General features: G+C 46.5%; 1 protein-coding gene across 1 annotated transcript in view; it reads right to left on the reverse strand.

Moving 5' to 3' along the window:
* The window catches only part of ABCA4 (ATP binding cassette subfamily A member 4), a 249,212-nt gene that overhangs the window by 171,540 nt on the left and 63,813 nt on the right, over positions 1 to 13,859 (reverse strand). The window contains exons 8-11 of the mRNA XM_038745065.1: positions 11,152 to 11,392; positions 6,252 to 6,391; positions 3,371 to 3,487; positions 128 to 325 (exon numbers count right to left, since the gene is read on the reverse strand). Of these exons, the coding sequence (XP_038600993.1) occupies positions 128 to 325; positions 3,371 to 3,487; positions 6,252 to 6,391; positions 11,152 to 11,392 (696 nt within the window). The remainder of the gene's footprint in view (positions 1 to 127; positions 326 to 3,370; positions 3,488 to 6,251; positions 6,392 to 11,151; positions 11,393 to 13,859) is intronic.

Raw genomic sequence — 13,859 nt, forward strand, 5'->3', positions numbered from 1 at the left:
GTCTCTATATGCTGCTGACTTGTGCTTCCGAAGAGCTTAGTTCAGTGCTCTGCACACAGTAAGCGCTCAATAATTACGATTGAATGAGTGAATGAATCAGCATACTACTGTACTGGCTACCACTCACCTCCATGTACTGATTAAAGGATCGCACGGCACGGTCAGTGAAATTGAAAGCATCCCTCCAGTCAAAGTTCACCAGGCCTTCGTCCCGGCTCTCTCGGGGCCCGTTGTAGAGAAAGTTCAGCACGTCTTCCACGGTGAGGCCTGTTCCCCTCAGCTGGACAACCAAGAAATCTTTTACTGTTGGGTTTGCCAAGGTATCCTGGGAAAGTAATAATAATAATGATAATATGATGATGATGATCGTATTTGTTAAGTGCTTACTATGTGCAAAGCACTGTTCTAAGCACTGGGGAGGATACAAGGTGATGAGGTTGTCCCACGGGGGGCTCACAATTTTAATCCCCATTTTACAGGTGAGGTAACTGAGGCCCAGAGAAGTGAAGTGACTTGCCCAAAGTAACACAGCTGACAGTTGGCAGAGACCCCATGATCTCTGACTCTAAAGCCCGTGCTCTTTCAACTAAGCCATGCTGCTTCTCTCATTCAATCATATTTATTGAACTCTTATTATGTGCAGGGCACTGTACTAAGGGCTTGGGAAAGTACAACACTACAATGAACAGCTACACTCCCTGCCCACAATGAGTTTACAGTCTAGAGACACCAATACAAATAAGAATTATGGTATTTGTTAAGCGCTTCCCTTGTGCCAGGCATGGACTAAGTGCTGGAGTGGATATGAGCAAATGGGTTTGGATAATAATAATAATGATGACATTTATTAAGTGCTTACTATGTGCAAAGCACTGTTCTAAGTGCTGGGGAGGTTACAAGGTCAACAGGTTGGCCCACGGGGGGCTCACAGTCTTCATCTCCATTTTACAGAAGAGGTAACTGAGGCCCTGAGAAGTGAAGTGACTTGCCCAAAGTCACACAGCTGACAATTGGTGGAGCAGGGATTTGAACCCACGACCTCTGACTCCAAAGCCCGGGCTCTTTCCACTGAGCCATGCTGCTTCTCTTAGGATGCAGTCCCTGCTCATGTGGGGCTCATAGTCTCAAACCCCATTTTACAGGTGGTTTCTTGGCATAATGAAGTCACCAGGCAGGGACAATTAAATGTCTCCTGGTGGAATCAAACTTAAACCTCAGACAGCAGAGCAATCTTCCAGGTCATGGGTTCCAATCCCAGCCCCTTCACATGTCTGCTGTGAAACTTCGGGCAAGTCACTTCACTTCTCTGGGCTTCAGTTCTCTCATCTGTAAAATGGGGATGACGACTGTGAGCCCCACATGGGATAATGATATAATAATAATAGCATTTATTAAGTGCTTACTATGTGCAAAGTACTGTTCTAAGTGATCGGGAGGTTACAAGTGATCAGGTTGTCCCATGGGGGGCTCACAGTCTTCATCCCCATTTTCCAGATGAGGGAACTGAGGCGCAGAGAAGTGAAGTGACTTGCCCAAAGTCACACAACTGCCAAGTGGTGGAGCTGGGATTTGAACCCATGACCTCTGACTCCAAAGCCCGGGCTCTTTCCACTTAGCCACACTGCTTCTCTGTGAACTGTGTCCAACCTGATCAGCTTGTATCTACCCCATTGCATAGTACAGTGCCTGACACATAGTAAGTGCTTAAAAAATAGAGAAACAATATGGTCTAGTGGATAGATCACAGGCCTGTGAGTCAGAAGGATCTGGGTTCTAAACCTGACTCTGCCACCTGTCTGCTGTGTGACCTTGGGCAAGTCACTTCACTTCTCTGGGCCTCAATTCTCTCATCTGTAAAATGGGGAATAAAACTCTGAGCCTCTTGTGGACTATGAACTGTGTCCAACCTCACTGCCTTGTATCTTACCCCAGCACTTAGAACAGTGCCTGGCACATAGTAAGCACTAAACAAATATGATTTTAAAAATAAAACAAAAAAAAACAGGAGCGTCTAGATCCCTGTGGTCCAGATTGGCGGCAGAATCGGCCAAGCCTGGACTTGAATGGTCATTTCTTCCCTCTAGACTGGAAGCTCCTTGCAGACAGCGAACTATTCTACCAACTCTCTTATACAATGTACTCTCCCAAACACTTAATACAGCGCTCTGCACACAGTAAGTGCTGAATAATAACAATGACGGTATTTGTTAGGCACTTACTGAGTGCCAAGCACTGTTCTAAGCACTGGCAAGGTAATCAGGTTGTCCCACGTGGGGCTCACAGTCTTAATCCCCATTTTACAGATGAGGTAACTGAGGCACAGAGAAGTTAAATGACTTGCCCAAAGTCACACAGCTAAGTACCGCTGATCGATTCCAAAACAGGGCTGGGGGAAGGGAGCTAAATTCTTAAAGATACCCACTTTAAGGAAAACATGTGTTACAGAACAACACAACTTGACAAATGAAGCCCGTACACACGCACGCACACATAATTGTTTCTCCCAACACCATGACCTGTTCTTCCCCATCCAAAATGGGTTATCACTAAACATTTCCTCATTAGAGAAGCAGCGCGGCTCAGTGGAAAGAGCCCAGGCTTTGGAGTCAGAGGTCATGGGTTCAAATCCCGGCTCCGCCACTTGTCAGCTGTGGGACTTTGGGGAAGTCACTTAACTTCTCTGGGCCTCAGTTCCCTCATCTGTAAAATGGGGATGAAGACTGTGAACCCCACATGGAACAACCTGATCACCTTGTATCCCCCCAGCTCTTAGAACAGTGCTGTGCACATAGTAAGCGCTTAATAAACGCCATCATCATCATTATTATTATATTTCCCAACAGCACCATAGCCAAAACGCCTAGTGAAAGCATTATTATGAAAACTGAGTGTATAGGTATTTTTCTGTCAGGATGGGTAGAAACCCTCGAGAATTTTAGCCCTCTGCCTGCAAACCCGAAAGAAGGCCATTGGTACTTCTCCTCTCAGGCTTCGTTTGGGGCCTGCAGGCAGTCCCAGCATCTGGCACCGCGACGGAGGCAGGAGGTAGTAAAAGGAAAAACAGCCACCTGTTTCCGTTTATTTCTGCTGCAGCTGCCGAGGATGAAACCCATAGCGGTGGAGGCAGGGAGCCAAAAGAAGCAGCAGCTGCACTCTAACTTTTCCTGGCTGCCATTCTGCATCTTATTCAGAACAGATTCTCTGCTAACAGGTGCATCTCCGTGAGTATCTTGGACTTAATCTCTGCCTCGCTGTGAACTTCTCCATCTACCCTCCTCATTGGCTTGCACTGCTCCGCTCCCGGGCCCTCGGGGAAACGGGAAGTGTCAGGAGGAATGACGGGATTTCCCGTAGCAAGGTTTCAGCATACCCGGATCATGGCCATCTGTGTGCTGTTGTGAAAGAAATACCAGATCTGGGGGCCCACTTCTTCCCAGACCTTGGCCAAGTTCTTGACGCGTTCCAGCTCCTCAAAAGTCTTGTTGGCCTAAAATGAGGGAAAGCAGAAAGGAAAAGAGGGACAGAGGGAAGGAGAATGAGAGAGAGACAGAGAGCTCGTCTCTAGACTGTAAGCTTGTCATGGGCAGGGAATGTGTCTGTTATATTGTTATATTGTACTCTCCCAAGCTCTTAGTAGGGTGTTCTGCACACAGTAAACACTCAGTAAATACAATTGATTGATTAATTGATTGAGAGAGGGAGGGGGGAGACTGAGAAAGAGAAGCAGCATGGCCTTGTGCCTAAGAGCTCAGGCCTTGGAGTCAGAAGGGCCTGGGTTCTAATCCCGGCTCTACCCCGTTTGCTGTGTGACCATGGTCAAGTCACTTAATTTCTCTGTGCCTCAGTTACCTCAACTGTAAGACTGTAGAACCCCATGTTCTTGTATCCACTCTAGCACTTGGAACAGTGCCTGGCACGTGGTTAGTGCTTAATCAATCAATCAATCAATCGTATTTATTGAGCACTTATTGTGTACAGAGCACTGTATTAAGCGCTTGGGAAGTACAAGTTGGCAACATATAGAGACAGTCTCTACCCAACAGTGGGATCACAGTCTAAAAGGCTTAACAAATGCCACAATTATTATTATTATTAGAGAGGCAGACAGACATACCCACCCCTCAGGACTCTAAATTATCTGGGAGATCCTTTTCAAGTAGAGTATAAGTAGAGGCTTGAAAACATCTCATCCTATAGATCTTATCCAGGATGGAGCTATGCAGCAAGCTCTTTCTTTTGATCACACAGTATCTGCACTATTATCGATTGCTGTTCCCCAATTAGGGCTTCAGGTTTCTCCTTTTGAGACAGCAAGCAAATGGTAAATAGTACAGTGCTAAGCACTTAGTACAGTGCTCTACACACGGTAAATACTCAATAAATATGACGGATTGACCTGACTGATTGAAACCTGCTCACCTCCTTTGTCAACAGCCCCATTGCTCAACATCCGAAGTATTATGGGCAAATCTACTCTAGCAGTGTGCTTTCTTCCAACAGGGCGATGCTCTGAGCAATAATAATAATAATAATGATATTTCTTAAGCACTTATTATGTGCCAAGCACTGTAGTAAGCGCTGGATTGTTTACAAGCAAATTGGGTTGGACACAGTCCCTGTCCCACGTGGGACTCACAGTCTCAATCCCCATTTGACAGAAAAGGCAACTGAGGTCCAGAGAAGTGAAGTGATTTGCCCAAGGTCACATAGCAGACAAGTGGCAGAGCTAGAATTAGAACCCGTGACCTTCCTCTGGGAAGAAAAACTCTCAGGACTCTCAGAAGTACGCTAGAGCTCCAGATGGGAAAACGTTAGAAGTAGCTCTGAAGAAGGCATATGGGAGCAACGGATAGGAGTGTGAGCCCCATGTGGGACAGGACTTGTGTACGGCCTGATTAACTTGAATCTACCCCAGTGCTTAGAACATTGTTTAGAGCACAGAAACTGCTTAACAAGTACCATAATTAATTAACAAACCAGAGGTGGACCAGGGGAGAGCACTGTGAGCTGGGAATGTGTCTGTTTATTGTTGTACTCTCCCATGTGCTTAGTACAGTGTCCTGCACACAGTAAGTGCTCAATAAATATGATTGAATGAATCAATGATATTTATTGAGTGCTTACTGTGTGCAGAGCACTGTACTAAGCTCTTGGGAGAGTATGATATGTAGATCACCTTGTTAATTACATCAGTCTCCTCGCTGACCTTCCTGCCTCCTGTCTCTCCCCACTCCAGTCCACACTTAATACAAATAATAATGATAGCACTTATTAAGTGCTTACTATGTACAAAGCACTGTTCTAAGCCCTGGAGAGGTTACAAGGTGATCAGGTTGTCCCAGGTGGGGCTCACAGTCTTTATCCCCATTTTACAGATGAGATACCTGAGGCACAGATAAGTGAAGTGACTTGCTCAAAGTCACACAGCTGACCACTGGTGGAGCCGGGATTTGAACCCATGACCTCTGACTCCAAAGCCTGTGCTCTTTTCACTGAGCCGCGCTGCTTCTCTATACTTCACTCGGCCGCCTGGCTCATTTTTCTACAAAAAACGTTCAGGTCTTGCCTCCCCACTCCTCAAGAAAATCCAACGGTTGCCCATCCACCTCCACATCAAACAAAAACTCCTCACCATTGGCTTTAAAGCAGTCCATCCCCATGCCCCTTCCTACTTTTTTTTTTAATGGCATTTATTAAGCACTTACCATGTGCAAAGCACTGTTCTAAGCGCTTGTTCGCCTGGCTGCTCTCATACTACAACCCAACCACCACACTTCTCTCCTCCAATGCTAACCTTCTCACTGTCTCTCTCGTCTATCTTGCCGCCGATCCTGATTTTGGCCTAGAAAACCCTCCCTCCTCATGTCTGACAGACTATTACTCTTCCCCCCTTCAAACCCTTACTGAAGGCCCATCTCCTCCTGACTAAGCCCTCCTTTCCTCTTCTCCCATGACTTGCTGCCTTTATTCATCTCTCCTCCCAGCCCCACAGCACTTATGGATAGATCTGTAATTTATTTATTTCTATTAATGCCTGTCTCCCCTTCTAGACCGTAAGCTCACTGTGGACGGGGAAATGTGTCTGTTTATTGTCATATTGCACTCTCCCAAGTGCTTAGTACAGTGCTCTGCACCCAGTAAGCACTTAATAAATACAATTGACTGACTGACTGACTAGAAAGATGGGCTGGACTTCCGGGAGTCCCTATAGGAGGAAAGGGGGCTGGCGGAGAGGACAGTGGGGGTCTTACGTTCTTCAGAATGCGCCACGCTGCAGGAGAAGTGGGAGTAAAGAGGATTTTCCCCATCAGGAGTGGCTTGGCGGCACTCCAGACCAGTTTGGTCACCGGATTCGATTCCACGTCCTGGATCAGTGCGTTACAAAAGGGCGCTGCCAAGAAAGAAGGGACGGAGGTTAGAGGCCCGGATCCACTGCCCGCTCCGACCTTCACTCACCAGACCCAGCCCCAGAATAATAATAATAATAATGATGGCATTTATTAAGCTCTTATTATGTGCAAAGCACTGTTCTAAGCACTGGGGAGGTTACAAGGTAATCAGGTTGTCCCACGAGGGGCTCACAGTCTTAATCCCCATTTTGCAGATGAGAGAACTGAGGCCCAGAGAAGTTAAGTGACTTTCCCAAAGTCACACAGCTGACAAGAACCGAGCACGCTCATTCTCCGCCTCCGGCCCTTTGGAAAGCGTTGGGGAAATCACAGCAACAGTGTCCCTTAACCGATCCATAATGAGAGCCGTGTTAACACGTAACAAAATGCTCAGTGTCGAGGCGTCTGCAATCATTCATTCATTCAGTAATTTAATCATATTTATCGAGCGCTTACAGTGTGCAGAGCACTGTACTAAGCACTTGGGAAGTACAAGTCGGCAACATATAGAGACGGTCCCTACCCAACAACAATGGGCTCACAGTCTAGAAGATTCAATCATTGGTGTTTATTGATGAGCGCTTACTGTGTGCAGAGCACCGTACTAAGTGCTTGGGAGAGTACCATTCAGCAGAGTTGGTTGACACGTTCCCTGCCCGCAGGGAGCTTACAGTTTAGAAGGATTAGGCCTGAGGATTTTCAGCTTTGTCAGAGGAAGACTGGAGTGCAAAAAACTCCTCACCATTGGTTTTTAAGCAGTCCACCACCTTGCCCCCTCTTACCTCACCTCACTACTCTCCTTCTACAACCCAGCCCGCACACTTCACTCCACCTATCTCACCGCCACCCCCGGCCCATAAATATCTGCAATTTATTTATTCGTATTGATGTCTGTCTCCCCCACTTCTAGACTGAAAGCTCATTGTAGGCAGGGAATGTATCTGTTTATTGTTGTGTTGTACTCTCCAAGCGCTTAGTACAGTGCTCTGAGCACAGTAAGCACTCAATAAATACAACTGGATGAATGAATGAGATTAACACCAGGAAGAGGGAGCGTTTTCAGCCGAGAGGGGTCTGGAAAGGCAGGTGATGGCCACATCTCCCTCAGTCGGGAAGCCTAGGTCTCCATCCAACATCTCCCATCGATCCATTCCCTGTTCATCTTGTCTGTGATTGGTGCAGTGCAGTCAGTGAACCACCTGGCCTCCAGAGCAGCCAGGTTGCCCATCCACCCCACATTCATTTATTCAATCGTATTTATTGAACGCTTACTGTGTGCAGAGCACTGTACTAGGTGCTTGGGAAGTACAAGTCGGCAACACATAGAGACAATCCCTACCCAACAACGGGCTCACAGTCTAGAAGGGAGAGACAGAACGAAACAAAACAAGTAGACAGGTGTCAAAACCATAAGATTAAATAGAATTATAGCTCTATGCACATCATGAATAAAATCAAATGAAAGCTCCTCACCATTCGTTTTAAAGCAGTCCACCACCTCGCCCCTCCTACCTTACCTCGCTACTCTCCTTCATCCCAGCCCGCACACTTCGCTCCTCTTGTGTTAACCTTCTCACTGGGCATCCGTCCCCTCTCTCTCACCACCAACCCCTCGCCCACATCCTGCCTCTGGCCTGGAATGCCCTCCCTCCTCAAATCCGACAGACAATTCCTCTTCCCTCCTTCACAGCCTTATTGAAAGCACATCTCTTCCAAGAGTTTTTCCCTGACTCAGCCCTCCTTTTCTCTTCTCCCACTCCCTTCTGCATCACCCTGACTTGTTCCCTTTATTCATTCCCCCTCTCAGCCTCACTGCACTTAGGTACATATCTGTAATTTATTTATTAAATTAATATCTGTCTCCCCTCTAGCCCCTCTAGACTGTAAGCTCATTGTGGGCAGGGAATGTGTCTGTTCATTGTTATATTGTACTCTCCCAAGCACTTAGTACAGTGCTCTGCACACAGTAATTGCTCAATAAATACGATTGAATGAATGAACCACTGGACCTCCTTCTCATCTCTCTCCATCAGTCAATCAGTGATATTTACCAAGTGCTTACTACTGTTAATAATAATAATTGTGGTATTTGCTAAACCTTTACTATGTACCAGGCACTGTTCGAAGCGCTGGGGTAGATACAACCTAATCAAGTTGGACACAGTCCCTGTCCCATGTAGGACTCACAGTCTTAATCCCCATTTTGCAGATGAGAGAACTGAGGCGTAGAGAAGTTAAGTGACTTGCCCAAGGTCACATAGCAGACAAATGACGGAGCCAAGATTAGAACCCATGTCCTCTGACTCCCATGGCTGTGTTCTTTCCTCTAAGCAATGCTGCTTCTCGGATCCCAGCCCCAGAGCACTTATGTCCATATCTGTAATTTATTTATTTACATTAATGTCTGTCTCCCCATCTTGACTGTTAGCTTGTTGTGGGCAGGGAATGTGTCTGTTGTTTTCACCCAAGCGCTTAATATACTCATTCACTCAATCAATCACATTTATTGAGCACGTAGTGCATTGCAGAGCACTGTACAAAGTACTTGGGAGAGTACGATACAATAAACAGACACATTTCCTGCCCACAACAAGCTTACAGCCTAAGGGCGGGGAGAGAGACATGGATACAAATAAATAAATTTACAGATATGTACATAAGTGGTGTGGGGCTGGGAGCTGGGGTAGAGCAAAGTGCTCTCCACATAGTAAGAGCTCAATAAATTAAACTGACTTACAGACAACTCTGTCATATTGTATTTTCCCAAGCACTTATTACTACTACTAATACTTGTGGTATTTCTTAAGCGTTTACTATGTGCCAGGCATTGTTCTATTTTACCATACCGTTCTATTTTACTGTTCCCATTTTACAGATGAAGTAACTGAGGCACAGAGAAGTAATAATAATGAATAATTATGGTAATTGTTAAGCCCTTACCATGTGCCGGGCATTGTTCTATTTTACCATACTGTTCTATTTTACTGTTCCCATTTTACAGATGAAGTAACTGGAGCACAGAGAAGTAATAATGATGAATAATTATAGTAATTGTTAAGCCCTTACCATGTGCCAGGCATTGTTCTATTTTACCATACTGTTCTATTTTACTGGTCCCATTTTACAGATGAAGTAACTGAGGCACAGAGAAGTAATAATAATGATTAATTATGGTAATTGTTAAGCCCTTACCATGTGCCAGGCATTGTTCTATTTTACCATACTGTTCTATTTTACTGTTCCCATTTTACAGATGAAGTAACTGGAGCACAGAGAAGTAATAATGATGAATAATTATGGTAATTGTTAAGCCCTTACCATGTGCCAGGCATTGTTCTATTTTATCATACTGTTCTATTTTACTGGTCCCATTTTACAGATGAAGTAACTGAGGCACAGAGAAGTAATAATAATGAATAATTATGGTAATTGTTAAGCCCTTACCATGTGCCAGGCATTGTTCTATTTTACCATACTGTTCTATTTCACTGGTCCCATTTTACAGATGAAGTAACTGAGGCACAGAGAAGTAATAATAATGAATAATTATGGTAATTGTTAAGCCCTTACCATGTGCCAGGCATTGTTCTATTTTACCATACCGTTCTATTTTACTGTTCCCATTTTACAGATGAAGTAACTGAGGCACAGAGAAGTAATAATGATGAATAATTATGGTAATTGTTAAGCCCTTACCATGTGCCAGGCACTGTTCTAAGTGGTGGGGTATATACAAGTTAATCTGGTTGGATACAGTCCCTGTCCCGCTTTGGGCTCACAGTCTTCATCCCCATTTTTTACAGATGAGGTCACTGAGGCCCAGAGAAGTGAAGTGACTTGCCCAAGATCACATGGCAGACAAGCAGCGGAGCCGGAATTTGAACCCAGGTCCTTCTGCCTCCCAGGGCCATGGTCTCTCCACTAGGTCACACTGCTTCTCCCACAGTGAGCGCTCAATAAATATGACTGGCTGACAGACGGATACCGACTTGTCTATGGACACGTTTCCTGGTTACATTAACTCATCCTCCTTCCCTTTCTGAGCTGAACCTTAATAATGATGGCATTTCTTAAGCACTTACTATGTGCAAAGCACTGTTCTAAGCACTGGGAAGGTTACAAGGTGATCAGGTTGTCCCACGGGTCACCTCCTTGGGTCTGTCGAGAAATCAGGCAGCTGGTGGTGGGCCAGACAACACCCGAACATTCACTGAGTGGAGTGGCTCAGTGGAAAGAGCACGGGCTTTGGAGTCAGAGGTCATGGGTTCAAATCCCGTCTCTGCCAGTTGTCAGCTGTGTGACTTTGGCAAAGTCGCTTAAACTTCTCTGGGCCTCAGAGAAGTCACAGTCTAAATCCCCATTTTACAGATGAGGTAACTGAGGCCCAGAGAAGTTAAGTGACTTGCCCAAAGTCACACAGCTGACAAGTGGTGGAGGCCGGATCTGAACTCACGACCTCTGACTCCAAAGCCCGGGCTCTTTTCCACTGAGCCACGCTGCTTCCCTTGTCACGGTTCCCGACCACCTGCTGCCGCTGGACACTCGCCGGACTCTGGAATCTAACCCTAATCCGATTCCATCTCCACAAGCCCGTCTCACCCACTCCGTACCGCAGCTCCGAACGTGACAGCTCATTCGGAGCCTTTCACCTCCCGCTCACCGGCACCTTTTCATCACAGGGAAAACGGAGACATCGAGAGGGCCGCCCAAAGAGGCAGCGACGGGCCCTGGGGGAAATCACCGGACCTAAGCCGGAACTCACTGATGCTCCGGTCGTAAGAATAGGCGGGTGCGCTCCTCGTGGAGTCGATGCCCAGGAAGGCCTTGTAGTTGTTGTCTTCGTACCAGTTGAAGGAGAATACCCTGGAGCCACCGCCTTCGGGGTGGCCGCACAGGAGGTCGGAGAGGACGCCCGTCAGCTGGCTCGCCGACTCTGGTCCTCCGTCCCTCAGGAGGGGTTGCAGGGCCCACAGTAGATCGCGGACGCTCCGACGCTGAGCCAACTGTGAAAGACAAGGGCCTAGGGTCACCGCTTCAGCCAGCGGAATCGCGGGCTGAGGTCAAACTGCTAGGATGATAATAAAAATAATAACGACACCTGTTAAGCGCTTACTAATCTCTAATCTCAGCTCTGCCACTTGTCTTGGGCGAGTCACTTAACTTCTCTGTGCCTCAGTTACTTCATCTGTAAAATGGGGATTAAGACTGTGAGTCCCATATGGGACATGGTCTGTGTCCAACCTGATTATCTTATATCTACCTTAGTATTTAATACAGTGCCTGGCAAGTGCTTAACCAATACCATTAACTTTTTTATTAATCTGGTAAAAATTTTTACTCTTATGCAGAGAGGAATAGAAGCAGTATCTGGTAACTAAAGGAAACTCCTGAAGTTGTAAATTTGTTGGCTGTTTTGCCTTTCCTTTCAACTTTAAATGATTTTTCTCCTTACTCTTCTCTCACAAATCAGGGGTTCCTCAAACCATCCGTCAAATAACACCATGGAAATCTTTCTCCTTTCATTGCAGGACTGTAAAAGATGGGAGGTACTGATAAGGATACATCGAGTTCGAACGACTCGGAACCAGAGTGCCAAGCACTGTTCTAAGCACTAGGGTAGATACAGGTTAGTCAGGTTGGACACAGTCCCTATCCCACATGGGGCTCAGACTCTGAATTTCAGTGGAAAGAACACGGGTTTAAATCCCAGCTCCGCCAATTGTCAGCTGTGTGACTTTGGGCAAGTCACTTAACTTCTCTGTGCCTCAGTTCCCTCATTTGTAAAATGGGGATTAAGACTGTGAGCCCCACCTGGGACAACCGGATCATCTTGTATCTCCCCAGTGCTTAGAACAGTGCTTTGCACATAGTAAGCGCTTAACAAATGCTATCATTATTATTATTATTATTATTGATCCTCATTTTTTTACAGATGAGGGAACTGAGGCACAGAGAAAGTGAGTTGTCCAAGGTCACACAGCAGACATGTGGCAGAGCTGGGATTAGAATCCAGGTCCTTCTGACTACAAGGATCGTGCTCTATCCACTAAGCCACGCTGCTTCTCCATGGATGTGATAGGATGCTGCCAGTGGATAGGGTGTGGTAAGGCTGTGTCTGGCCCCCCGGGGCTGCCACGGAGATTGGCGTGAGTTCACCTCCTTGGGTCTGTCGAGAAATCAGGCAGCTGGTGGTGGGCCAGACAACACCCGAACATTCACGGAGTGGAGTGGCTCAGTGGAAAGAGCCCGGGCTTTGGAGTCAGAGGTCATGGGTTCAAATCCCATCTCAGCCAATTGTCAGCTGTGTGACTTTGGGCAAGTCGCTTAAACGTCTCTGGGCCTCAGTTACCTCATCTGTAAAATGGGGATTAAGACTGTGAGCCCCTTGTGGGGCAACCTCATCACCTTGTAACCTCCCCAGTGCTTAGAATAGTGCTTTGCACATAGAAAGCACTTAATAAATGCCATCGTCATCATCGCCATCATCACTGTGTCTGACTCTCCTATTCTTCCTGTCTGCTTAATGGAATGATAATAATTCATTCATTCATTCGTATTTATTGAGTGCTTACTGTATGCAGAGCACTATACTAAGCGCTTGGAAAGTACAATTCGGCAACAGATACAATCGCTACCCAACAATGGGTTCTCAGTCTAGAAAGGGGAGACAGACAACAAAACAAGTAGACACATGTCAATATCATCAAAATAGATAAATAGAATTATAGACATATACACATCATTGATAATAATAATAATAATAATAATAATAATGGAATTTGTTAAGCGCTTACTATGTGTGAAGCACTGTTCTAAAGCTGGGGAGGAGACAAGGTGATCATGTTGTCCCACGTAGGGCTCACAGTCTTAATCCCCATTTTACAGATGAGGTAACTGAGGCTCAGGGAAGTTAAGTGACTTGCCCAAGGTCACACAGCAGACATGTCGGGGAGCTGGAATTAGAACCCATGACCTCTGACTCCCAAGCCCGTGCTCTTTCCACTGAGTCACACTGCTTCTCTAAAATAGAGTAATAAATATGTACAAATATACCCAAGTGCTGTGGGGAGGGGAAGAGGGTGGGGCAGAGGGAGGGAGTGGGGGTGATGGGGAGGGGAGGAGGAGCAGAGGAAAAAGGGGGGAACTCAGTCTGGAAAGGCCTCCTGGAGGAGGTGAGCTCTCAGTAGGGCTTTGAAGGGAGGAAGAGAGCTAGTTTGGCGGATGTGCAGAGGGAGGGCATTCCAGGCCAGGGGGATGACGTGGGCTGGGGGTCGACAGCGGGATGGGTGAGAACGAGGCCCAGTGAGGAGGTTAGTGGCAGAGGAGCGGAGGGTGCGGGCTGGGCTGTAGAAAGAAAGAAGGGAGGTGAGGTAGGAGGGGGCGAGGGGATGGACCGCTTTGAAGCCACTAGTGAGGAGTTTTTGCTTCATGTGAAGGTTAATAGGCAACCACTGGAGATTTTTGAGGAGG

This window comes from Tachyglossus aculeatus, chromosome 4 (genome assembly GCF_015852505.1).
Source record: "Tachyglossus aculeatus isolate mTacAcu1 chromosome 4, mTacAcu1.pri, whole genome shotgun sequence".
Taxonomy (NCBI): Eukaryota; Metazoa; Chordata; class Mammalia; order Monotremata; family Tachyglossidae; genus Tachyglossus; species Tachyglossus aculeatus.